This window comes from Leptonotus elevatus, chromosome 5, assembly GCF_054856555.1.
Source record: "Leptonotus elevatus isolate MCC_2025b chromosome 5, RoL_Lele_1.0, whole genome shotgun sequence".
NCBI classification, from domain to species: Eukaryota; Metazoa; Chordata; class Actinopteri; order Syngnathiformes; family Syngnathidae; genus Leptonotus; species Leptonotus elevatus.
This window is the reverse complement of record NC_141243.1, coordinates 19,349,124-19,375,484: the sequence shown is the minus strand read 5'-3', so window position 1 is coordinate 19,375,484 and position 26,361 is coordinate 19,349,124. Positions and strand designations below refer to the sequence as shown.

The following is a 26,361-nucleotide window of genomic DNA, read 5'->3' as shown; positions in this document are numbered from 1 at the left end:
ACACGGTATACTGATTAATATTGTGTTTGTGGAATATGGAGTTAAGCAGCAAAATCCACCCGTTTTTATCCATCTCAGATGGTGGCCATTTTGGCACTTAAAAAGGACAAACACGCTCTGAAGTCTGTTCACTTCACAGAGAGTGCATATATTCGGAGAGGCAAAATGCGCTAACTTTGCCAGCAAGATGAATTCTCGTGGTATTTGTGAGGTCACAAACTACGTTTGGGCATGCGTGAAAATCAAGTAAAAAAAAAAAACTTGCTACTGTTAAGTTATTAACATTGTTTTTCAGTTTCAATTTATATTTTAGCCGTTTTGGATTTAGTTATAGCAGTATGGCTCAATGAATAGAATTGTATTCTTATCTGTCTCACTCTCAGAAGAAGGGCAACGGGTTTCTTCCATTTGCTATCTTGAAGGGAGTTTAGTCTAGTACCGGTCTCAGCCGGTCGGAAGAGGGGAGGCACAGGCTGATGTATTGTTTTTCTCTAATCTGATTTGTATTCCTGGGAACTTGCTGATGGGAGGAGACTTTTCGTATTCACCCACTTTTCAATAAATAATGATGTGCCGGAGGAGAAGGACACACAATCTGAACAGACCACTGTTTGAGTGAGTTCAATTGTTGTCATCAAAAGCTTTTGATACCTTTGCAAAGGGACTTCTTCACCAGAATCTCACCATTCAGTTAATTGAACACGCAAAGAGTAGAATACAAATATTGTCTACTCTAACACTACCAAACAAATCCGTCATTTGAATGGCAGTGAATGGAGTGCTGAAAGTGTTTGCGAAACTGCACACCTTTCAGCCTTAAGTGACAAAACGACAGGTGCACATGGTGCCATTTTTAACAGTCCTAATAGAGTTTATAGGCAAAAAAAAAACACACCATTGCAAAGCTCAAGAAGACGGAAGTGTACTTTTGTAAACCTTCGTTCACTCTTTTCAATTTCCAGACAGAAAAGAAAGATCCAAACGGACATAAAAGAGGCTAAAATGGAAAATGTCTTGAACATTTATTTTGTCAATATCCTGAAACCGAGGGAGCAGTGATGGTCATTTAAGAACCTGCTTCTACCCCCAATTGACCCCTTCAGTGAAGAAAGATCCTACCCGTCTCTTGATCGCGTCCCGGTGTTGTGTCCTCAATCCAACTCCCGGTAAAGTGCACACATTCAGCTAAATATCGGCTGACATGCAAGGTGGCTTTTTTTAGGTCAGACCAATCAGGCGTTGTTTAGGTAGGACGAAACCAATAAGCGGGGGGAAACAAACAAACCGACAAACAAATCATCGAGTGTAATTTTTTGTCAACTGCAAGAGGCAAAATGGCTGCCCGGTACCCGCAGAGCTTGATGAAAATGTTCCACAAACAGAATGCCATTTTTTAAGATTAGTGGGCTCAAATACAATATATTGCTGTAAAGAACATTTTTGGGCTGACTTCCCCTTCAATGAAAGAGTTTTGAACTTCAACATTGATATGGCAAATAAACTACAGTAAATTTAAATATTTTCCACCCAAGTTATCCTAAAAAGAGGAAAAGTGAATGCTGCCTCTTTCACAGCCACATTTCTACAGTGATCTTCTAAGTCAGCCTCTCCACCTCACGATCCATTCTGCCCTTGGGCTCAGATTGAGATCCTAAGATTGCCAACGGCATAAAGTTACTAATGTAGTATTATAGAATCAAGGCAGGAGACTCCATGGCATTGCTCCAGGCGCATTGGGGTACTGCAAAACAGGGTAACCTATCTGTCTGCATGGGTGTACATCACCTCAAATAGTTGTTTCTCATGGGAAATGCAAGGAAAAGTGATATCCTGTGGCACACCGACATAAAGGGATAGGCCATTAGCAAACCAGATTTGTAGCAATCAAGCAATCGACAGATATCCTCCTCAGGACCTGCTTGTAGATTAGTGTTAGCTTAACCGGCAGCATTTTCCATCACCTACACTAATTGTATTTGAAACACATCCGCCTCAGTGTCGCTTGTTAGATGCTGTAACCTTGAATGGGAAGAAAGAACTCAACTCGGTTGGTATGGTAACAGCGGCATAGTAAGAAGACATGTATAAAAAGTTTGCAGAAAGTTTTTAATTTTATGCATTCAACAAAAGCTCATAAAAATATTACATGAAATGTATGTTCAAATTTTGATTCATCTGTGTGTGCAGTAGAAAATATTTAAGACACATTTCAATTTAAATACTGACAACGTTCGTTGTTTCCATGGCATTGGTTTGGCAATGAACAACAGCATGATGAAATATATGAGACTGCATAAGATGCTAAAAAATAAAAAAATTCTTGTACACATTGGATGTGCAATACAATCAAAATATTCAAATTCAATGAACAACAATAAGTTAATCTCAGGAATAAACAGGAAATTCATGGAGACATGAAAATAAATCTTAACTTCAAAAGGCATCCATGTTTGTACCATACAGTGTTTAGGAATCTTCAAAGGAATAGTTTGATGTTTTACGTATCACATACATGCAGCGGGGATCCCATTAGCTTTGCATATGGGTGAAAATATAATTAATGTAAACCCCCCCCCAGGACTTCCACAACTGTATGTCGGCTTGCATGTTCTATCCACCATCAACGCTCTCAAATGAAATGATTCGCATACCTGTGTTTAGTCAAATGCTAAGCTACGCTAAGTGGCCCAAGCTACTTGAGTTTTTGCTCCATAAACATACTGACATACAAACTATTCCTCTGAGTAAAAAGCACCGACAGGATGCTGCTTGAAGGCAAACCGTTACAGCATCCACATCATCAACAAACAACAACAAATGTGCATCACATTCAATAATGCCATCCAGTGTCTCTGAAATATAAAAGGTTAAGTTCAAACACCCACACCGCAATTGGACACACTAACTATAACACAGTTACATCTACATTTCATTCCCTGCTCATGATTATCAAACTTGAGTATGCAATACAGCTTTTCTGTTCAAATATGGAATGCATTTTAAGCAGCATCAAGCTTTTTCTCTGTAATTGAGAAAAAAAAAATCATAAAATCCAACATTTTCATAAAAATTGGTGTAAAATTATAGAAAATAGTATTCCACACTATCTTTCCTTGAGAGTTGCGAAAAAGGCCTCTCAAACTGGCGGTGTGGCATCAATAATGACTTGGCATAAGAAACATCTGAAAGACCCAAAAGTCCTGTAAATACATGACATAGATGATCCTGCATCTGTTGTTCCACCGCCTCAAAAATGAAGCTGCACTTTATCACAGCATCACAGGAAGAAGAAGCTTTATGGTCTGTGTGGCCCTACTGGGGGCTGTGCTCATATGAGGGGAACATAGACTTTCGGGTTTTGGGAGGCGGCGGAGGAGGCTTGCTATCAATTTTCATTGGCAGCGGAGGAATGAACTGCAAGGAAGGAGAGAGTGGTGTTATATTTCTGAATATTTTAGCGTTTATATGCCATTAAATATGCATTAGTGGGTGGGCTGCCATTTGCTTTGAGCAGATGCACCTCTGAAGAGAACGCAGCGATGTCAATCTCATGCGGGTGTTTCTTTGGAGGCATTGGCGGGGGGGTCCCTGGGGTGTCAATGGCGTTGGCATCATTGTCGCTGAGCAGTGATGAAAAACCTACCACATAAGAAAGAAAATGATCTCGATCCAGACGGCAAGCATCTGTGAACGTGCATACGTGTGAGGCCTAATTTGGGCTGTCGAGCAGAATGCGCTTACACAAGGTGGCTATATTCGTCATGACTGACGCAAAATCAAACGATGACAGGCAAGTGTGGCGTGTGTTTGTGTTCCATACTTGAACTGCGTGGTGTGTGAGGAGAGGCAGGTAGAGGGCTGAGAGGGTTGGACAGGCTGAGCTGTGACGAGACACCCTGGAACAAGGACAGCGGCAGTCGTCTGTCGCCCAGCTGTAAACTCTTGGGCCTCTGCAGCCTCTCTGCAGGATTCTGGGATGAAAGTGTGAAACAAAGATGAGTATTTTCATTAAGCAGGGAAATTGAGCTACTCCCAATTCACAGCTGAATAATAATAATAATAAAAACAATATGATGATGGTACTGGTTCACGAAATGAAAAAAGGACTCACCTCATCTGCATCCGACTGTCTCTCCAGCAAGACCTGAGACTTGCTTACACTCCACTCCTTCCTATTCTTTCTCGAGATCCTGTTGTCCTCCTCTGAGCGGGACAAGACTGAGGTCCTGCGATCGCTGGGGCGCGACAACAAGGAACTGCTTGTGAATAATGGCGGCAGAGAAAGAGATGCAGGAGGAAGAAAAAGGAGATTAGGGCTGGGAAAAAAGGTCGAGCAAGTCGGTTGGGTCGACCACAAAAATTGGTCGGCACAAAAATGCATGCGTCAGAGCTAATTTAATCATTTTAAAAACATATTTGCGGCACTTGGAAGTTGCCGGAACCAACATTTCGTGTTTCCGCACGGACACTTATTGCTGACGGACTCCGACTGGCATTCACCACTACTAAGATCTTAGGGTTTGTTTGTGGTCCCTTTAGACTGAAAAGGGACAAAATTAGCATTGCCACATGTCTTATGCTTGTGACAAAACAATTCACGTCAAAATCACTAAATAAATAAAAGAGTTCTAATGAATTTATTGGAGCCAAACACATAAGATGGCGGCCCTATGCGAGTCAGCAACAGGAAGGCGGTACCTACTACCAACTGCCAACAAAAGTGAAGTCAGCCCTAAGAGTAAATGCTTTTAAATCTAGGTTGAAAACTTTTTTATTTTTGCACATACTTTTGATTAAGGTCTTTTAAACAACTACTTTTGTTTTCTCTTTTTTGCTCTGAATGTTATCTAGTGTGCTTGTTGGTGCTTATAAGCTTTTTTTGGTGTAAAGCACATTAAGTTGTCTTGTGTATGAAATGTGCTATACAAATAAACTTTACGCCACCAAATGTGCAATAACAGAGCCAAATTGACCCAGTTGGACGCTGTAACAATTGGCTAGGGTAGCATTCGCTAGTAGCATTATCAAGTACAAAGCTACGTTAAAGAGTACTCATGAGTCACGTTTATGGATTCAAAGTGGGATGGAACCATAGTAAAACATCAGGGTGACGGCGCGGGATCCTGGAGCATTAAGTAAGTTATTTGAAAAACCTTTCTGTGCTGTTAGTATGCTGCGTCAATGGCCATTGTAGGCTTCGACAACTCTATATGTTTGAACGAGACAAGCGAATACGTCAGGCTTAGTAAACATATGATGAAGATAAAGCGCTATTTAGGTATTTAGGTAATATTTTAAGCAAATTGGAATTTTTAAATGTGGGACTATGAAGTAATTTCCAGGAAAAGTATAATAGGTAAGTGATTTGAGTTTATTCAGCAGTAATGCTAATCACGATTCTTAATCGTTAAGCATAGGCTAAATTTGCTGGTGTTTATGTAATATGTGCATATGTGTGCAGACGATAAGGAACAATGAGTATTTATATCCACTAAATTCAACTCATGTTCAACCTTAGTGGGCTTAAAAAAATAAAAATATTCAATTAATTGATGGAATAATCAATAGGAGACTTTTTCTTTTCTTTTTTAAGTCATTAGTGACAGCACTAGTTGAGATAAACCTCGGCAAAATTAGCCAATGAAGAGCCTTGACAAATGATCAGTATGTATGTGCAGACACTGGCTGAGGGAGACAAAAGGGCACAAGGAGGGAGTGCAGGGACTGACTCTTGGGAGGAAATGCCCGAGGGTCCGTCGGAGGACGCAGAGCCGCTGGAGACGGCTGAGGAGGCATTGGAGAGGGTTGAGACAGTGGACATGCGACGCAGCGTGGAGGACAGGATGTAGGGCATCACCACAGAGCCCACGCGACTCTTCTTTCTCTCTGCGAGAGAGCAGGGCTGGGACACACAAATAGGATTAAGCATCATGAGGGAATGTTGGCAGGCAGGAGGGGGGGGACGTGAGCCGCAAAGCACTGGCTAAAATGTATTAGCCTGGACTAAAACAATGTACACTGTGCTTTGAATGTGAACAGTGTGAGAGGAAGGAAAGGGGGCCTAAGGGTCAAGTTGGCATCTTTCTTCCTTTCAAATTGAGTTTGCAGCTGGCAACGCACCAAGGTAATGACGCCGTAATGCTTCTCCACTTTCCCCCGAAGGTCCTGGAAGCAAGTAACCAGGCGGTTGTGTAAGGGCTTCAGCTGCTCTGTCGTCTTCTCCCCATGGATGCGAATGCCATCTGCCAAGACAGGGATCTGGAGTGGGGAAAGACGGCCAGTTAAAGAGTTACGCAACATGTTGTGCTTTCAGACCTGCATCTGTGACAAAGCTGGTGCTAGGATTTACCTGCAGGGCAATGAGATGTTTAAGGACCTCAATACGCTCATGGTCTTCTGGGTGTTCGTGGATGTAGGTGTCAGTAAAAAAAGCCTAAAGAGGAGGATTTTTTTTTAAAGCATCTTAAAAACGCTCACTACAAATGTTGCCGCAAGCTACACTAGATTCAGTATGTTTCAACATCGTGACAAATAAGCTACAGCGGTTCCCTTGTGAACAGAGAGTAGGCTTGAGACCATCAAGAACTCATGGTCATTTTTTTGAATTGGGGTTAGGAATTAAACATACAATATTTACAGAGCACGTGTTGACTTCCCCTATGAGCAAAAAAATATACAATTCCATAAAATTCTCCAGGGTGCATTTTAAAGGGACCTTGGTTTGTTTCCCATGCTCGTCCAGGCCTTTTATGCAGGTGTGAATAAACGCAAACAGATCAAACAATGATGTTGTCATGGAGGAGTGGAAGATAATTCCAGTGGCAACCTGTGAAGTTCTGGTGAACTCCATGCCCAAGAGAGTTAAGGTAGTGTTGGAAAATAATAGTGGCCATACAAAATATTGACACTTTGAGCATTTTCATTTAGGGGTGGACTCACTTTTGTTGCCAGGTGTTTAGCGATTAATGTTTGTATACTCAACAAAAATATAACCGCAACACTTTTTCCACATACACAATATCACAATTACTCTCAAATATTGCTCACAAACCAGTCTAAATCTGTGCTAGTGAGCACTTCTCCTTTGCCGAGATAAGTACTGACTGGTTTAATAAAACTAAATTGCACCTTTCAGAGTGGCCTTTTGTTGTGGGCAGTCTAAGGCACACCTGTGCACTAATCATGGTGTCTAATGAGCATCTTGATATGGCACATCTGTGAGATGGGATGGATTAGCTCGGCAAAGGAGAAGTGCTCACTATCACAGGTTTAGACTGGGTTGTGATCATTATTTGAGAGAACTGGTGATATTGTGTATGTGAAAAAACATTTCGATCTTTGAGTTCATCTCGTAAAAAATGGGAGCAAAAACAAAAGTGTTCCGTTCAGGGTATATTTTGAGTTACTTTCAGGGAACCATAAATGTACTCGGTGAGTCAGTATCAGGGATTCTGCACTTATGTACACATCCTGATCCCAGAGGCAGCTAACATCACAGAGAACGCGGCGAGGAGTGTCCTGGAAGAAGCGAGCCGCAAACCTTCTCATAGTTGGAGAAGCCACCCATGACAGCTGGATCAACGATGCCGCTGAGCATCATGGACAGTGGGTTGATGGACAATGAGCGATCACAGGCTTGCTGCTGCACCAAGTTACTCAGCTTTTCATTGGCCATCTCCATGGTCTCTATGGCATTCTCCAAAGGACTGATCTCTTCCTGCCCATCATGACGGTGTTTTGGAAATAGGTTGCGTTACAAGGAATGCTAACAATTTGAATTGGAAAACAATAGGAGGCTGCTTCTTACCACAGAGACAGATTTGACTTCAAACCATTTCAGAATCCCAGGGAAGCGATAGGCAGTAAAATATGTGCTTCTCTCAATCCACATAGTCTGTAGGGGAGCATTTAAAACGTGACTTATGTGTAAACAAGCTTGTTTATACATTACAGAGAATTGACAGGCATGTCATTTCAAATATGAGTTTCAATCTGTCGAGAACTAAAACACACTCACTGCAAACTCGTTGTCTGGATCCTTTTCACCTTTTCTGAAGGGCCGAGAATACTGGAATTGGTCCACTTCATTGGTTCGGTAATAACTGTAAGAACAGAGAGTCGGTGATTTGGTGGCATGACCTTAGAATTCCATGGTGGTTGAAGGAACTCTTAATCACTTTAATATCTGCTCTGGAACACCCTTGTCTTTAAACCTTTGTGGTACAATGAGCACTGCCTTGACAGTAAAACACTGGATGTCTGAAGTTTGGCTAAGGATAAAGACAAGTAGTACTATGGAGGAACAGTTAAATTGTCCTTTGATTTGAACCACATAGCTGATATTCAAATGCAGCCTTGAAACGCAGAGGATGCTGGCACTTTTCTGGTTGTCGCTTCTCCTTGTTAACAGTGCTTGTACTGTGTGCGTGTTTTTTTTTTTAACTCCAATCTTGCGGCGCTTTAAGATTTTTTTTCTCAATGGAGCAAACCTTTGATAATGTTTTCCCTTTTGTGTGGTTGCCTCACATATCCATCTTCCCACCGTCTCCAACACTAGTTTAACAGGAGGGCACAATCCGAGCACTTTTGGCGTTTCAGCCTTCAAACTATTTTTTTGTGTGAACTGGGGCCTTTAACCTGGGACTGCTGCCACATTGCTAGCCTGCCTCCGGCAAGGGGTGCCTAGCAGTCACGTGTGCTTTGCTGACGTCTTCTGCTGTCTCAGTTTAGCATTTTGCTCTTCTCCCAGCTGTGTCTTGCTGTAGACCATCTACGACTGTTCTCATCTACCGCACCACCATACCCAATTCTGCTTCCATCCCAAAAATGTCTGATATCCCCACAGCACTCTGTACTACATTTGCCCAACTCGTAATCCTGGGAGATTTAAATATTCACGTCAACACCCCCTTCATGCCGCCCCGCTGCTGACTTCATTCAGCTTAAAACAACATGCTGATGACCCCCACCCCTTCGATCAGGTGTATGATATGGTTTCCTCTTCCCTTACTTCCTTGAGCGGCAGTTCAGGACCTCTGGACTAGCTCTTGACAAAAATATGTATAGAGAACAAATTCAGAAACTTTGAAGGATATGAAGTCCAGGTATTATCACCAGCAACAGCCCTCGTAAGTCCGTCACAACCATACATGCCCTTTGCTCTTCCACTCTGAGTCCACTGAGGGTTGGTGCAACTTTGACATCAACCTTTTCAGACAGAATGTTGATAACCTTCGCTCGCACCCCTTCACCACTGCTGTCCTGACCCCCAAACCCACCCTAAAGGAATTTAATCAGAATATTGTGGTCATGACATTCCATGAAAAAAGGAGGTGTATCAGCTATTGTATGGATCAGTGGTAGCCAACCATCTTTGCAGCAGATATTGGGCGAGTCACTTTAAACATTGGCATATAAGATCAACATTGAAGAAGCAAAATCAAATGATTGAATACTGAACTTAACATTGCACCGTTACACAACATGACTGTAGTTGTTTTAATAGTGAGAGCCATGTGCTTTAAAAAAACAAACAAAGAAAACTCCAAGGTGCCAGTAGCATATTTGAAGTGGAAAAGCTCCTTGGAGAGTGGCTCTTATTTTCCCCAATAAATATCACAACTAAAACGCTATAATAGCTGACTCACAAGCCCTCTCTCAAGATCTCAGTAAAAAACATTTTCAGTCTTTCTACATTTGATAGCTTCTGGAAGTCGCTTACAATGCGTGGCGACGTATGTGGTAAAGATAGGGACACATTAAGTCTATGTTTGACTGTCGGCGTAAATTGTCCTTACTTTTAAATATGGCCTTCGCACAATCAGTGAGTGTCAATGAATGTCATCTGCCAGGTGTGTCTCGCACAACCGTCGACGGGCTGTCGGCAGGCAGTCAACTACATTCAAACTTAAAACTTGAAATGCAAAACCCAGTGTGCCTACCTGACATGAAAGTGCGTAAATGACAATTTGATGGGAGAATGCACACAGCCAGAAATGTGTGCAGCTGTGCACCTTTTGTGACTTAAGCAAATTGGAGAATATGGTACATATTGCATTTATAAAAGCTAACAAACACAGAAAACTTTCCCAGTGAGAAAATTGAGAAAAAAAATGGAGTGATGGTTTTATTTTGTTTTCAAAAGTGTTTTCCTGAGGTTTTATAGCAATTTATAATATTATTTCTCTAACCAGGTCGCGGTTTCTCAAGCAGAGCTCCCACCCCAACAATTTTCTCAAATTCAAGGATACACTGTCCAGAAGAGTTGCTGGTGTTGTCTCCAGGGGGCGCTGTGCTGGTCATGCGAACAGCATTTGGGAACTGAGAGAGTAGCTTTAAACTAAAGTCTTCTAGCCACTCATACTCTTTGCCTCTGTAGATGAACATCTTGTTCTGAAAAATATTTATTAAGAAACATGACAAATATTTCTAACTTTATGGGGTTAATTCAAGTGTAAAAAAAACCCTCAAATTTGCACTTTAAAGAGGGGGAAAAACATGCAAACTCAAGAACAGATTGAAGTCATTGTGACATGGATCTTGAATCATCAAAAAGTTGATAACATAAGAGTATAACTGAACAGCTTTAAAAATGTTTCAAAGAGCCAGTTAGTTTAATATGTAACGTTGTATGTTTATTTATTGAAATAAGCAATCATTTCTTACCCTGAGGAAAGAAGGGAATCCAAGGCCGTAATATCCAACAGCAAAGTACTCCGGTTGTGGCCGCATGGCATGCATGATTTTTTCATAGAACTCTGCTTGTTTTTTCTGAAAGACATGTTGACATATGTTGTCTGTCTGACTATTTGTGTTTACCGAACAAAAATACAGTGATATGAGCTTAATCAGTTCCTGGATCATGCTCCTAACTCAAAACACTCAAATCATGTTTCCTGATTGAAATATGTGGTAAGGCCATTCATCAGTCCCATCCTTAAAAACAAAGTAATAACATAATTAAATAGAATAAAAAATAATGTCTGTTTGATGTCTCAATTCCTCTCAGAATCTCAGATCATCATTTTGTCACTAATAATAGTTGCTTTTTTTGTAGAGGATAAAGAATATATGCCTTTGTGAATTGTTATATGGACTGCCTACATGTGTTATAGCAAAGTTTGTGTTCAGATATCCGTTACTTAAAGGGTAACAACTAACAACACTGTCACATGGATGCTAATTCTTTGCCTGTGTGTCTAGAGTAGGGAGTGCCCAAATCTGGTCCTCGAGAGCCCCTATCCACCCTATCTTCAATGTCTCCCTCCTCCAACATACCTGAATCAAATAATCAGGATCGTTCTAAGGCTTCTGCAGAACCTGTTGATGAGCTGATCATCTAGACTAGAGTCACTCATCGTATGTTAGCATTCAAGTAGTAGAGGCTATGTGACTGCTTTAAACACAACGTGATTGTTTTATGTTTAGTTTGACGCAAACAAAAAACAGCGTGAAACATTTTTGGGGAGAAATCTGCCACAATCTACCACTTGTTGTGAAGTGAGTTGAGTCACCTGCCACCATGCAAGTTTGAAGGTGGAGTTTGCAATTTTCAAGCCTCCCACTGCCACACCCCTCATTAACGAGGCACACGACATGCACTGCACTGCACGTATGACTTATTCATGTTGGAGTGTTGTAACATGACATGTTACTGGTCAGATGTCGTAGTTTTCGGAAAGTACCACCATCAAGTAGACATCTATAAGAGGTGATAAACTTACCTCATTTACTTGGTGAAATTGGTGGTGTGTATTCTAAGCATACCGATGAATGAAGTCGTCCGTACCCTTGATTTGTTAAGTGCTGTCCAATTACTTATTTTTAATTTTTTTTGTGTGTGCCAACTACAGTTAAATAATCCATCAAAAACTATGAACATGAATCTGCTGTGTACGGCAGACTGTTTGATTTGTGTGCATGTACCGCAAAGATTGACACGCTTTAGTCACGCTTTTTGCTACAACTCTCTCTGACAAGCTATGTCACGTCGCGGCATAAGAACTTTTAAAATGATAATGAACATTAATTGACATTACAAGCATAAGATGGGTCAAGAGAAGGATGTTTTTTCAAAACATAATCTTAATAATACTCATGTCAAGTCATACAGAGTTTCAACAAATGACAAAAAGTGTTTTTTTTAAGTGCAAACACTCCTTTAGGCTCAAGTCAAAGCATTAAAAAAACAAAAAAGCAAATCGATGGCTCGTATCTCGAAAAAACTCTTAAGTTGGGTCACTCGCATTGCAAGTCCCCACTGTTGCTCATAACAACTCTTATATAAAAAAACAACATGTGATTTTTTTTCTTTGTTATACAACACACTATTAAGTGTATTCTTCAAAATACATTTAAAAAATGTAAATATTTGGCGCACACACACATTGCTGAGTCTCTACTGGTGCCATGGTGATCAAAATGCTTTGTGACTGTTTCCATGACTACTACATGGCTTTGCTTTGGGTACAACACACTATCCATCCATCCATTTTCCGAACCGCTTATTTCTCACTGAACCATAAGTGCAAAAAACTGTTAATACCAATAAATGTATTACTCAATTCTTCAAAATACATTTAAATAAAACTTGTGTGGGTGCTTGCGTTGACACGCATGCATGCATGCTTCAAGCCCTTCACTGTTTTTATACTAATTGCACTCAGCCTCTGGCAACCTGACACACATTTCCACGAATATTCATCACAATCATTTACAACGTTAAGGTACCCACCAACCCCCCTGCCCCCCACACATATACATTTAGATTGACTATTTTAAATTTTGTTTTCTGTAGTGGTATTTGGTTCGGGGCAGAATGAGAATAATAATGCAGCTATATGTAATGTAACATAATGTAATGTAATATAATATAATATAATATAATGATGCAAAATAATGAACATATGGCTTCTTACCAGCAGCTGGCTGAGCTCCATGAAGTCAAACATGTGGCTCTCGTGCATCTTGGCCAGCTCCTTGCCAAGTTCAATAGCTTTCTCCCACATCTGGGAAGATGTAAAGTATATCCCTCAGATAGCTAATGGCTTCAAAAATAAACCGTTGATAAGAAACAGTGTGTGTGTGTGTAATAGGGCTGAACGATTTCAGGAAAAGATTAAATTGCCAACCCCCACCCGCCTCCCTTAATCAAGCTTTTTGAGCTGAGCTTTTTCAGGGTATTATTCACTATGTACAGTAACATTTACAAATATGACAGAAAATTGCATCTATTGCACCATCAAAACATTAACATTTATTACTCTAATAGTCTAAAGGTTTTTAAACTGCTTCAATGAAGAAATAACTAATGCTTATTGTCATGTATATATAAATATTTAATTATGTGTAATACTGTTGTAAGAAAATATATTTTTTAAACCTTTTCCCCCCCACTAATTTACAGAGATATGATATAAAATTTGTATCATGGTATAAACTGAATCCCTTCACAGAAACAGTGATATATTATGATATATGAACTTAAGTGTAAACATTATAATAGAAGTATAGTTATTTAAATGTGAAACATACAGCAAAATATTTTCCTTTAGAGGCAGAAATAATCAGATTTATTCTCTCTTTGCATCTTTTTGTTAAAACTTTGCATTTTCATGAAAACATATGGCCACTTTTTCTTCTATGTAATTAAATACATCTAACAAATAAATAATAAATTGTATAATCATTTAGCTATTTAAAAAAAGTTATTTTGAGACCGATCATGTATATCTCATAACATAGCACTCCAACATTAACAATAAAGTAAACCAATTAAAACTCATAGCTAATTTACCAAGTATCACCCCAGTTTGTGAGCAGCAACCCGGAGCTGATTGGTGTGCATGTGCGAGATTATATTTGATTTAAGAGATTGTGGGTCATCCAGGAGCGCAGCAAAAAATGTTTTTGAAGCTTTGGCGATCGTGTGATTGTGTTGTCTGGAATTGCGATTTTGCTAAATAAAAACAAATTGTACAGCCCTAGTGTATAACATTTGAATGACGCAACAAAGAAACCTAAAGCCCATATGCGAAATATTGAAATTTGAGTTTCAAACATTACTTCAAGGAATGAATGCATTATTCAAAATCAATTTTAGCACAGTGGCAGAAATAGCAATACTCACCTTTCCTTTGTCCAAATAACATATGATCTCCTGAAAGAGTCTTTCTTTCAACTCCTGTTGCGTCCACACATGCTTCCCGTCTCGAGGAATCAGATGAGGTGCACAGTTTTTGTCAGACCACTGGCACAAAATCAATACATCAGATGTGTAAAACCAACATCTGAAAATGTTAAAAGTAAGATGTAAGTATGTCAGACCTCAAGTAATTCAGCATGTAGCAGCAGAGTGTAGGAGGCCTCTGTGTAATTCTCACAGTCCAAGTGTAAATCCCGCAGCTTGTACAAGTACCTAGTTAAAAGAACACATCAAAAAGGCGCACTTAATCAAAAATTCAGATGTCAACAGTGCTACCTGACTTACCGGATATAAATGTCTTCCCTCTTTTTTTCCTTGTAGAAATTCTAAAGGAGAAAGCAAACTAATGTCATGTCAAATAACTGCTTACAAACACAAAGGTGTCAGCCTTTTTGCCAACACAGGAGTGGGCCGTACCAGCACATTGACAGTGCAGCTCATGCGATGTTCAGGACTTTCGTCATGCGTGATGGTGCGGTATGCCAGGAGATTCTCCAGCAGGCTGCTCAGCAGAAGTGCCAGCTCCTCACCTGTCTGTGACAGGTATCTATGCCGTCTGCAGTGCTCCAGTAACCTGTGGATCCATAAAGTCTTTCACTAGACAGCCTGTAAAAAGCTGCAATGAATCATCTATCTGAAATATTTGCACACTATTATTACTGTATAACTATTTATGATTCATGCAGGAGTTATTACAATATATTTTTTGTTAATTTTGCAGCTTGCCATGATCTATTAGATCCTTAAAAAAATTTAATAAAACAAAATCTGCAAGCCATTTATCTAGAGTTTTAGACCAAATATGTATCTATTGAGCTCCTGGGGAAAATCTGATAGAATTAGAATAAGTGACAAGAGTTACGTTTTCTCCAGCAGGACTTTGTACTGCTCATCTCCTTGACCCCCTTCAACCTCTTGATCCAGTTTTGTTATTAGTTCATTTTCAAACTGAAAGAAGACAATTATGGGTAAATATATATGGATAATTATAATATACAATAGTTTTCTTGCACTGGTAACACCTACAGCCTCATTTTGATTTCTTATACTTTCTTTGTGAAAATATTTTGTATTTGTTCGGTGGGGGGGGGGGGGGGGGGGGGGGTTACGATGATGGATGCTGACAATTACAAGCACAGAGTCAAATAGACCACAAGTGATGTATCAAAAAACGTTGATGGTATTTAAAGAAAACACACAGAGCATAAGATTGGAGATTGTACCGTTTCAAATGTGCGCCCAGGGCTGAAATTGTGCTCGCACTGCATCATATCAAAGAAGATGGGAATTGTTGCTTTCCTTAGCTCTGGCTCAGGCACCAAAGTGACCTCCAAAATAGGTCCGACCATGGAGGGGATGAACTTCATTTTATGGGGGCCTGAAGGACAACAAAATATTAGCACTCAGAAGAATATGTACATGATTTGATAAGGCAATAAGCTGTATCTTCATCTCACCACAAAAATAGGGCAATTTAATAATGCTGCAAACAAAACAGTACAGTGAAACTGAACAGTGAAAACATTGTTTTATTATTCTGCCTGCATTACTGGGAGGCACCAAATAATAAATTTCACAAAAAGATATGATTAAAAAAAACAATATTAGATGGTAGTAACTACTCACCAAGATTGTACCACATATCTCTTATCTTAAAGCCAACTGTCTTCCTCATATCACCATATCTGTAGCAAATTTAAAGCAAATTTTCCTCATTAAAGCTAGAAATTAATTCCAATCCAATTTGTGTTCCATGGGATCATGCATTTCAACACAAAGTAAATATATGAAATATACAAAATTAAAGTGTAGTTCGTCTACTCAGTGGGTAAGTTGTCAATCACGCATTTATCAACCCTTCAAACCACTGACAAAATCTGTTATAAATGTGTCAAATCAAAAAAAAAAATCATATTCTTGGCTCATATGTAAATCTTAAAAAATATATTGAAATAAACTCCACTCCAAAATTGTTAGAACATATCTGTCAAACTACTGTTTGTTGTAAAGTATTACAACATTATTTATTTTTGCTAGACTGAAAACACGGGTTTGACATCATTTATATTGATTTTAACTCACAATACCAACAATTTTGTCCATGTGAGTAAAAGCTGCAAGGTTGATAGCTAGTCCCATGTTGACGTTTAACCAAATTATTTTCAGCAAAAAGAATGGAATTGGCTCACTGTTACAATACTTTGAGGGTAGTGTGTATTTGAGCATATTGTGAACATGGCTAAAATAAATCTGTGGCCTGCATTGTGTAACTAAATATCTCAGCAGGAGCAAATCCAAGGCATCTTGGATGGGACACATTTATAAACTGCATGAATAGAAAAATCTCACTTGTTTAGTATCTTGTTGCGTTTCTCTTGCGAGAAGGACTCAAGTTGTAGTGTCTTATGGGTGAGGAATGCCACGGTCAAATGAAAGTAGCTATTCCACAGCTGTGAAGGTACACAGGTTTAAAATACTAAACCATATATTGTCATACATAACGAGTTTGTTTGATTAACAAAACTGAACGAAGAAAACAAACCTGTAGTTCAAAATGTACTTGGTCTAAGAAATACATGTTGAGGACATCCGAATACTGGTTTATGGCCCTCAGGAAGACTTGCATCTGCACCAGGTTCATAATCATCCAGTCAGCAGGGAAGACCTTCCCCATGAGGTCCTTGAACATGATGAATGTCTCCATGAGGAAGTCCTGATTATAGGAGAAGCTTTGTCATAAGTTCCAGTTGAAAACCAGTTAAATCAAAAAGACAACACTGCTCCATGTCAGGCCTCATCGTGTTCCGACCACTAGAAGCCCAATGACATCATCATGTCATTCCTATCAATTGCATACGTTTACAATCAATTTTCTCTAAAGGTGTAGAGAGTGGCCTGTGTGGTTTCATGTTAATTATTGACAGACTGTTACAGGGTGAGGCATACAGAAACTAACAAGGACAGCACCAGGACACTTACGGTGATATCCTGTCTTGTCTTAAATGTGCCAATATAGTGAGCATAATGCATGTCATCCATCTGCTTCAGGATAGCCGTCATACAGGAGAAATAGTGGCCCTGTCACAGAGAAGGTTATTTTTTTTTACAATACATTAAATGACAGTAATTCCCCATTCCACACAAAGGAACATTCAGAGCACCAGTTTGTTTTATTCAAGCAAATTATATCAAGTGTTACTATATAGTAAATTATAACGAGAGTACTGTTTGTTTAGTCTTACTAATGCCTGCATTTCCTGAGGACATATTCAAGCAGTAATATCACACTTACAATGAGGGGAGATGATCTGTCCATGCCTATGACAGTACGATTAACCCTGCGAAGTAGGCGCTCCATTATCAGCTGAACGTGTACCCTGGTCGGACCCTGCACAAATGCAATTCACATGTTCGCATGCACTTTTATAGCATTAGAGAGGTATTCATTTAGTGTTTTAATATTGTGGTTTTATGATATTGTAAATTACTTAATTTGAATAATGTGCTATTATGTAAAAAAGTTTAACCTACTCCACAAAATGTGTTTATCCAAAACAAATGGGGAAAAGTGGCTAGTTGGAAGGGGATGATAATTATCAAACATAAAGCTTTTGGTAGCGCTCAACCCAAACGAGTAATTCTAATTCCCTCAGAAATTGTACAGGGAAATAGAGACAAGCTGCAGATTTTGTTATAAGAAGTAGCAACATGACAAGATTTGCCAAAAGTGAGACTTTCCACATGAAAGGGTTGGCTTGGAATGGTCATTTCAACCTGGCTCAGTACAACGCACAATGATTGGTTCTGGAGAAATAAAAATATTTGTGTCGAAAAACTGGCTTCTTTGGAAAACGCTCTTTTATGATATTGATTAAAAAATGTGGTCAAAAAACACCTTCAGATTCGAGTAATACCGTATAATTTCATTAATTCTCAAAATGCCTGTACAAAACATCCCACAATGTAATTGGCCATACTGGATTCAATTTCTAATCTATATGCTCATTTAAAACCTAGTTAGCATAAATTGACCCCCAAAAAATCTAAATGACATCATTTTTAAAGGGATAAGTCAAATTTGTTTTTTTAAAGGGAAAATAATGAACCAAAGCGATTCATATTTGGATATAATAATAAACCCATAAAGTAATTTAAAAAATATAGAACATTTTAATATGCCAGCAACGTTTGCCATGGTAAGCAAAGGATTTCACCAGAAACCACGGAAGTCGTTCCTCTCAATCACACCATTACAGGTCTGTCTGGCATTGCCAACGTGAGCATTAAAAGTTCCTAAAATCTCCCAGCAGAACAATGACGTACGGTACTCAGCATGAGTGCTCTACAGCACCCCCGAAAATGACTGCTAAAAGGCTGGGTACTCTAAGCTGCTATTTGATACAAAGGTACAAACAAAAGTAAGTCAAACCCCTAGCTAGGAAGAGGAGGCTAACATTTCGTCCATCGGGGTGAACCCCATTGTACAAGCACCAAGCCATAGGCAATAAATTCAGCTCAGCCTCCATACCTGCTTGATAGCTGACATTTCACGTTTCAACAGCCAGTAATCAGACTGTCAAGGTCCCAGCCTTTGGCCACCGCCCATCTCATACTGCAACGGACCCCCTATAACCCTCCCTCAATTAAAGTTTATAGGAACGAGCAAAAGAATAGCAACAACACAAGTAAATACATTTGGTATGTGTGTAAATGCTTTCGTGTTAGTATTGCATCAAAAGGAAGCAATTTTTCACATGCACAAGCACATTAGTGTAAATGCTTGTTTCTCTGCATTCACATGGACTTATGTATTTGACAGCATATGCGCCAAATCTGCAGCATTTGACGATTTAAGCTTTTCTTTTCATATGTCTTCTATCTTGGCCTGTAATCTTATTTTGACAAGATGCTTCTGTAATTGTATCCTGAGGTGTCAGCCATTTTGAACTGTTAGTGAGAACCTTACCACGTCCTTGCGATCCAGGATGTCCAACATAGTGCTAAGCAGTTGGACACAGGCCTCATAGTCGGGTTTACTGGAGTGATCATCCAGCTGCCCACTCAGCTGGTCATTGAAAAGTGGTAGAAGCACATCTCGACAATCTGTGGAAGCAAAGCAGAGAAATGTGGTCACAGTATGACATGCCCCATTTCTAGTCCCTGTAGGGGCTGCGACAAAGTTTTAAATGAGCGTGAGGCAGTGGTTTGTGTTTTCAATGCATCTTGTGTGAAATTTCATTATGTGGCTTTGGGCTAAAAAAAAACTTTAAAAAACCCACCTGGCTGCATGAAAAGGTCACTCTCCACCATTTTGCACATGCAGCCGAGCTTCTGACGCACAAGTTGGGAGTCAGGAATGCTCTCAATAAACTTTGCAAGCAGAATGCTGTAAAATCAGAATGCACTTCACTTTCTATGTTGTAATTGTCTCAGACAAATACAGTTCACATGTGCTGTTGACCTTACAGCAGCAGGATTGACAGAAAAATCTCACAAATAATTCATGATGGAAAAAGTATTATTCCAAGCTGTGCAGTCCCCCTTGAGAATTACCTTAACTCCACAGGATCAAACACAGACTGGATGTCATTAATGATGCTGGGGAGGTATTTCAATATCGCCCCCTGAAAATACAAAATGTAGGGTGTCATCAAGTTGAAGTTACAGTAGGTGTATTCTATATAAACTCAGCAGAGCATTTCTTTACCTGGATGACAACAATGCCAGGAGGCAGACTACAACTATTTTGAAGATCATTGATTTGCTAAACAATTCATAAGGGCTGCTGCACACTGCGCGATACTCCCGAAACCCACTAGGCCTGTCATCACAAAAAATGACAATTGGCCACTCATCCCACCCGCACATTGGGCAATTCAGCTTATGAGCTCCCTGCAATGTGAACTGAGCAAGCCTACATCGTGTTCTGCAGCTCTCCATACAATATGCTGTAACGTATCAATTTTTGAATTGATAAAAAGATAGAAAGTGTCAGTCAAGTAACATGCAGGTTGCCTCAACAAGGATGCAACCGGCACGTTACGTATGCCGCTCATGTACATTTTTACCATAATCGTCTCTATTTAATACACAGGTTAAAAAGAAAATATAAATATGGTTAAGTGTCAATGTAAAACACTATACGTGGACTGTACAGTCCTGCTCACTGTTATTGGCACCCCTGCATTTTTTGCATGAACTCAACAATATATTGAGAAATCAATGGAAATGGACCAATTTTATATCATCAGGATGTCCAAAGTAATTCAACAAAGGAAATTGTTTTTTATTCCAATTCCAAATTCCAAAGAAAAAATAGAAAACAGCATGTTCAGCAATGATGGCACCCCTCTTTGATATTTGGCTGCACACCCTTTGGCAGTGATGACAGCTTCCAAACGTTTCTTGTAGCCATCCTTAAGCTTCTTGCACTTCTCCGCTGGTATTTCCCCCCACTCTCCCTTTGCAAATTGTTCCAGCTCTTGAGTGTTTGCAAGTTTATTTTTCCAATGGCACATTTCAGCTCATATCAAAGATTTTGAATCGGATTGAGATCAGGAGTCATTGCTGAACATTTTAAAACAGTACTTTTTCCTTTTTAACCATTCCTGTGTGCTTTTGGATGTGTACTTTGAGTCTTTGTCTTGCTGGAGGACCCATGACCTTCGACTCAAATCAAGTTGTCCAACACTTAGTAAGACATGTCTCCCTAGAATGTGTTAATAATTCTCTGATTTCATGATTCCTGTGATACAATCAAGGCCTCCAGTACTACATGCAGCAAAGCAGCTGCACAGAATTATAGATCCTCCACCATGCTCAACTGTAGGCAGGGTGTTCTTCTCATTGTGCTGTTTGTAAACAAACTGTTGACGTGCATTGATGAAAAGCTCTATTTTTGTTTCATCAGTCCTCAGAACATTTTCCCAAAATAATTGTGCTTTGTCCAGGTATTCCTTGGCAAAGGTTAGCCATTCTTTTTAATGTTTGTCGCGGAAATGGTCTTCCCCAATGAAGCGCTATTTTTGGTTCAGTGTGCGCCGTATGGTACTGGCTTTTAGGTCTTTGGATGTTTAACGTGGTGTTTCTTTTCCACCATTTGCACCAACCGTCGAAGACTTCTATCATCAATTTCTCTCTTCCCCCCCACGTCCATGGAGTTCTTGACAGTTCCATGCTAGTCAAACTTCTTAATAACATTACACACTGCGGAAACAGAACGACCAAAATCTTTGGAGATGGCTCTATACCCTTTGGAGGTCTTGTGCTTGTGAATAATTGCACTTCTGATGTCCTCAGACAGCTCCTTAGTTTTCACGATTTTGACCAAAAAAAAGGTGATAACAGGTGGCTTTTTAAAACATCAAAGTCATCATTCATTGGTTAATTCGTGTCAATTGGGCACATGCAACTTAAAACAGGGAATTCTCATTTGTGATTTACCAAAGGTGTGTCACAATGGTGTTCCCATACTGATTTACAGGAAAGGGTGCCAATACTATTAATTCTATTTTTTCCGCCCATTCTTTATTGTTTTAAATTTATTTTTAATCATTTGGTCTTTAGATAAAACACAAGTTCACTGTAAAAAAATAAAATGATTTACTTGACTATTTTTTTTCAGAAGATATTCCACATTATGTACTTTACTTTACCTTTATGGGTGCCAATAATGGTGATCAGGACTGTATACCTATCTCTTATCTCGTTGGTTGGTTTATTGAACATATAAGCACATTACAAAAAAATTCTTGGTGGAGTGCAGCTCTGTACCACTCGCTTTAAAACACAGAAATAGATTTTTCCCGTGCATTTTGATTTGCAACATTGCCAAATTGTGCAAAAACGATTCTAATTTCAAATCATCGCAGTCAGTGGCTGAGACTCGGCCACTTGTGAAATCTTCTGGCAGAATACCGCACACCGTGCGAGTGCTCAGCGGAGTTCTGCCTCATCAGTGTACTGCAGCCCTGCCTTGATTAGTCATACAATAATGGACAGCATTGTTCATTTACAGCTTTTGGCAGTACAAAAAAAAAAACAGAACTGCAAAGCTCAAACCTTTATTTTCACTCCCTCATCAAGTGGTCTGTCCATGAGAGTGTTGAAAGACAGGAATAGAGAGCGAATGGAATTGAAGAAAGCATCCCCATCTTCACTGTTTCCATAGAACCTAAAAAGGTGGATCATATTACAAGCTAATCTTCCAAAAACACAAGTGTGAGTGGGAGTATGAGCGCTCCAGATACCTTAGGTAGAGGATCCGAGACTGGACAATAAACCTGAACAAATACTTGAGAGCCTTAAGTGCCCCATAGAGCTTCTCAGTGAGGGCAGGCTCCTCCGCGTGGCCCACATAGTAGTTGAGCACCTTGGTAAGCTTCCTTAAAAAGCAAATACGTTTGACTTTATCTCTTATGATTACCACACTTTAAGGTAGGTGAAAAATGCCACAAATAAAGGGATGTCATGTTGCAAGCAATTTAAGATGGCAGACACTCACATGTAAGCCAAAGTGGCACTGAAGTGCTTGTTAATGTAGGTTTCAAGGACTGGGTTAAAGTGCTGGAATTTGATGTCACCAATCAGTGTGATGATAAAAACCTAGAGGGAAAAAGGGACCCAATAATGAGCTGAAGAAAATGCACAGCATTCACTGTGTGATGAAGTATAGTCTTGCCAAAAGGTAACAGGTGCCAACTGCATATCAAATACTAACCAAGGCGTTGAACACCAGTGTGTCATAGGTGTCCTTTTCTGAAGTGTCCATCATGATGTTGAACAGAGCATCAAGAGTATCTTGGAGAAACTATAAAAAAAATTAAAAAATTCATCTTATTATAAAATTCTCATAAAAAATTTGAATTAAGTGTCTAATATATAGCGCCATTACAATGTGACATTAGCAATGTAGAGCACCTACTTTAACTATCTCCCCGCCTTCGACCTCCATCAGTCTCTGCAGGATCTGGTCAAGATCATCTGGGTTAGACCTCCAGTTCAACAGGCCGAGTAGATCAACTAAAGATTTGTGAACATATCAGTTGGAGCATCAATTAAGGTTGATGAACTTGAACATCCAGCCATTAATAAACCTTAATCTGTCACAGTATATAAGTAACAACAGCTCAATTAAATTCATTCAGCCTGGCATTAGAGGTGATCTAGGCTGTGTGTTGTAAAACCTTTCAATTTAAAACTTGCTTCATTCTCAAAAAGTATTTGTGAAAAAGAGATATTTGATTTATAGTCAGACAGAGTGGGAAAAAAAGGGCTGTCAAATACCGTTCTGGGTGAGTTTAGTGGAGCAAGTAAGTGTGGAAATCTGAAAGCTGTCCTTGGTGACAGGGATCACTCCTGAATGGTGGAACTGCTTTCCGGTTTGTTTCTGCTTCTCCTCCACTTCAGCCCAGGTCCCTGGCAAAGCCAGATAAACCTTTGCATCATCTGCCCTTTTCACATCAACCTAAAAATGTCATAAAAGATGGAATGAGTCTTGTGGTAAACAAATCAATGGATATTTCATTTCATATTTAATAAAGAGAGTTAGTTCCATAATAAATCAATATACAGTACACACTTTCAGTTGTGCACCGACAATGAGTTTTTTTCATGCATTTAGATGACTATTATAGCATGTGCTTTGTTGTAATTAAAGTACAACAAGCCTTGGAGACTGACTACCTTATAGACGATAGGTTCGTGCCTTCCGTCCCTGAGTGTTGTTCCATCTCCTCTCATTAGGCGGACAAAAGCCATACCAAAGGGTTTTTCTGATTTGTCCCTAGCTGAAGGATAGAGAGGAGCAGAAGATGAGCTCTATTTAGCATGGTGAAGGGATTACGTGTGGGTGTTTGTCATACAACTAAGTCACAGCAAGTCATAGTGACTCACAGTCCTGGGAGGATCTATGTCGAAACATCACCCTCAGGTGACAGCGGCAAACGTCTTCAATGGGAATTGTCACCTTGTAGACAGGAGACAAAATCAGAGGAATTACGGCTGCAAAATACATGATTGTATTTGCAATTGATATTATTAGCACATTGTGTATCGGTATCTCAACTTTAAAATTATTTCAGCTGCTGAGCTGTATTCAATCCATTTCACAAATGAATTTGAGCAACGGGATATCATGTTCAATGGTGTATGTGGGTTCATGACATAAGATCACCTTCACTGTTTCATTCCAACAGGGTTGCTTCACCTGGTAGTATATGACAGACTTGTACTCTGTGATACCATCATAACCAGCCCCAGGAAATATTGCCTTCTATAAAATAAAAAAAACGCAATAAAGATTAAGACATGTGGTAGGAATAAAAACTTAACATGAATACAGATTAAAACTGCAGAATTTTGTGGAATATTTATTACATTATATTGTAGGTTCGTTTGTCCTACAATTTAGAATCCACCTTCTTTCTGTCCTTGGCCTGTCTACATATACAACATACAGTAATTTCTGGACTATAAGACGCAACTTTTTTCACTTGCATTCGACTCAGCGGCTAATACAAAGCTGCGGCTTATCCATCAGATCACAATAGGGCGCACTATAAAGGAGGTGCAAGAGCGTCAGGCAGAGCAAAACAAACCAAGTGAGCCCAAATACAGTAGGAGAGACAGAACGAGAGCGAGACAATTTGCGCCCTCACATTATGGAAAAGAAAGTAGCGGGAACCCGGTGCGGTAACATTAAAACACCTGCGGCTTACAGTTGGGTGCAGCTTATATGTGTGCCAAACTTGAGTATTCCCCAAATTTAGCGAGCACGTGTTATAGTCAGGTGCGCCTTATAGTCCAGAAATTGCTGTAATTACATCACAGCACTAGTGATTTGTCAATTGCATCACTCAATCTTCATTAGATAGTATACATTGTAGTAATTACATGCAGCAACTGCTCAAACGTTGTCCAAATGTTTTTATATGAATATATACACACACAAATGCATACAGACAGGTGTGTTACTGTAACATAACACAAGTGCACATATGAAAAGGATTCATGTCCTTATAGCTTCATTAATTAAATGCATTGCGCCATGCAATGCATACTGGGAGTCGAAAAGGAAAGTTGCTTTTTGAACAATATATGTAAAGTTGACCTCCACTATTTGCGGGGAATATGGACCAAGCCGGGCCGTGAATAATGAAAGCCTGGGTATAACTGACGACCATTGAAATGCATTATTGGGGGGATTTTTTTTAATGCATTATATATTTTTAAAATTAACCAATCTGTATTTTTTAATATACATATACTGTAAAAGTATATAATTAATATAAGTCTTGCACAATTAAAACCCAGAAAGGTATTTTTAGCATGTATGAAAGGATGCAAGAAAGAGGTCATGATGTAGGTGCTGCGTTCAAGTGTGCAGTGGAAAAACAACACTTTCACTCCCGCACAGTCACAACTTAAAAGGATCCACTTAGACACCGAAACATGGTACCGTTTCATTTCACATGAATCGGTGCTCGGTAGAACGGACCCAAATCGATCTATACCACACACACACAAAAAAGGACCGACTTGGGTACCACTAGATATATGGGGAGGAAGACTAAATAAAAAGTAAACAAATATGAATTAAAAGTATTTGGTCAAAAGGCATGCTATGGAATTTGTCATTGTATATTGTTAAAAAAAAGTTAAATTGTCATGTTGGTGAAATATTGGTTTGATTTGCTTCACTGGTCAATATTACCTCTAAGGCATTGCCTTCATCATCATGCACACTCAGTATGACCTCCACATTCTTGGGTGTCTTCTTTTTACCACGGTCAAACTCTCCCTGCAGCAAGGTTACGTAAATATCATTCCTGACGTTACCTGGAGAGAGGAGAATAGATGATCAGGTAAATGTGCCAACAATTTATGTACCCTACTTGCGGTTCTATAGGCAATTAGAATGAAAATGACCCTATCGTATGTAGAGGAAACAAAGACGTAAGTCACCTGGGAGGATGATTTCCGGAAAGCCCATTTTTCTGACTATCGCTGTGCTACGGTCCACAAAGTGTGGGTAGTCCTTCCTGACCTGTGCAAGATCCCCTGGGAGCAGCTTGAGGGTCACAAACAACCCTGCCAGCAAACATGAAAAAGAAAATCAACGAGGCAGACACCAAAAACTTACACACTGTAGACCCTCA

At 39.5% G+C, this 26,361-nt stretch overlaps 1 protein-coding gene across 1 annotated transcript in view; it reads right to left on the bottom strand.

Moving 5' to 3' along the window:
* Nucleotides 1–2,088: 2,088 nt before the first annotated feature.
* dock5 (dedicator of cytokinesis 5) overlaps nucleotides 2,089–26,361 on the bottom strand; it is a 37,996-nt gene continuing 13,723 nt past the window's right edge. Inside the window, exons 13-51 of the mRNA XM_086076095.1 lie at nucleotides 26,168–26,293; nucleotides 25,917–26,041; nucleotides 24,378–24,476; nucleotides 24,098–24,170; nucleotides 23,888–23,991; nucleotides 23,489–23,669; nucleotides 23,127–23,224; nucleotides 22,923–23,012; nucleotides 22,707–22,807; nucleotides 22,453–22,587; nucleotides 22,265–22,376; nucleotides 19,757–19,827; nucleotides 19,483–19,589; nucleotides 19,170–19,306; nucleotides 17,496–17,591; nucleotides 17,183–17,281; nucleotides 16,746–16,916; nucleotides 16,553–16,653; nucleotides 15,830–15,888; nucleotides 15,427–15,581; nucleotides 15,066–15,151; nucleotides 14,621–14,777; nucleotides 14,489–14,529; nucleotides 14,326–14,416; nucleotides 14,129–14,248; nucleotides 12,918–13,007; nucleotides 10,666–10,770; nucleotides 10,251–10,392; nucleotides 8,178–8,259; nucleotides 8,018–8,102; nucleotides 7,808–7,894; nucleotides 7,541–7,717; nucleotides 6,350–6,433; nucleotides 6,121–6,258; nucleotides 5,730–5,902; nucleotides 4,112–4,256; nucleotides 3,821–3,971; nucleotides 3,521–3,639; nucleotides 2,089–3,414 (exon numbers count right to left, since the gene is read on the bottom strand). Of these exons, the coding sequence (XP_085932221.1) occupies nucleotides 3,313–3,414; nucleotides 3,521–3,639; nucleotides 3,821–3,971; nucleotides 4,112–4,256; nucleotides 5,730–5,902; nucleotides 6,121–6,258; nucleotides 6,350–6,433; nucleotides 7,541–7,717; nucleotides 7,808–7,894; nucleotides 8,018–8,102; nucleotides 8,178–8,259; nucleotides 10,251–10,392; nucleotides 10,666–10,770; nucleotides 12,918–13,007; nucleotides 14,129–14,248; nucleotides 14,326–14,416; nucleotides 14,489–14,529; nucleotides 14,621–14,777; nucleotides 15,066–15,151; nucleotides 15,427–15,581; nucleotides 15,830–15,888; nucleotides 16,553–16,653; nucleotides 16,746–16,916; nucleotides 17,183–17,281; nucleotides 17,496–17,591; nucleotides 19,170–19,306; nucleotides 19,483–19,589; nucleotides 19,757–19,827; nucleotides 22,265–22,376; nucleotides 22,453–22,587; nucleotides 22,707–22,807; nucleotides 22,923–23,012; nucleotides 23,127–23,224; nucleotides 23,489–23,669; nucleotides 23,888–23,991; nucleotides 24,098–24,170; nucleotides 24,378–24,476; nucleotides 25,917–26,041; nucleotides 26,168–26,293 (4,415 nt within the window). The 3' untranslated portion in view covers nucleotides 2,089–3,312. The remainder of the gene's footprint in view (nucleotides 3,415–3,520; nucleotides 3,640–3,820; nucleotides 3,972–4,111; nucleotides 4,257–5,729; nucleotides 5,903–6,120; nucleotides 6,259–6,349; nucleotides 6,434–7,540; nucleotides 7,718–7,807; nucleotides 7,895–8,017; nucleotides 8,103–8,177; nucleotides 8,260–10,250; nucleotides 10,393–10,665; nucleotides 10,771–12,917; nucleotides 13,008–14,128; nucleotides 14,249–14,325; nucleotides 14,417–14,488; nucleotides 14,530–14,620; nucleotides 14,778–15,065; nucleotides 15,152–15,426; nucleotides 15,582–15,829; nucleotides 15,889–16,552; nucleotides 16,654–16,745; nucleotides 16,917–17,182; nucleotides 17,282–17,495; nucleotides 17,592–19,169; nucleotides 19,307–19,482; nucleotides 19,590–19,756; nucleotides 19,828–22,264; nucleotides 22,377–22,452; nucleotides 22,588–22,706; nucleotides 22,808–22,922; nucleotides 23,013–23,126; nucleotides 23,225–23,488; nucleotides 23,670–23,887; nucleotides 23,992–24,097; nucleotides 24,171–24,377; nucleotides 24,477–25,916; nucleotides 26,042–26,167; nucleotides 26,294–26,361) is intronic.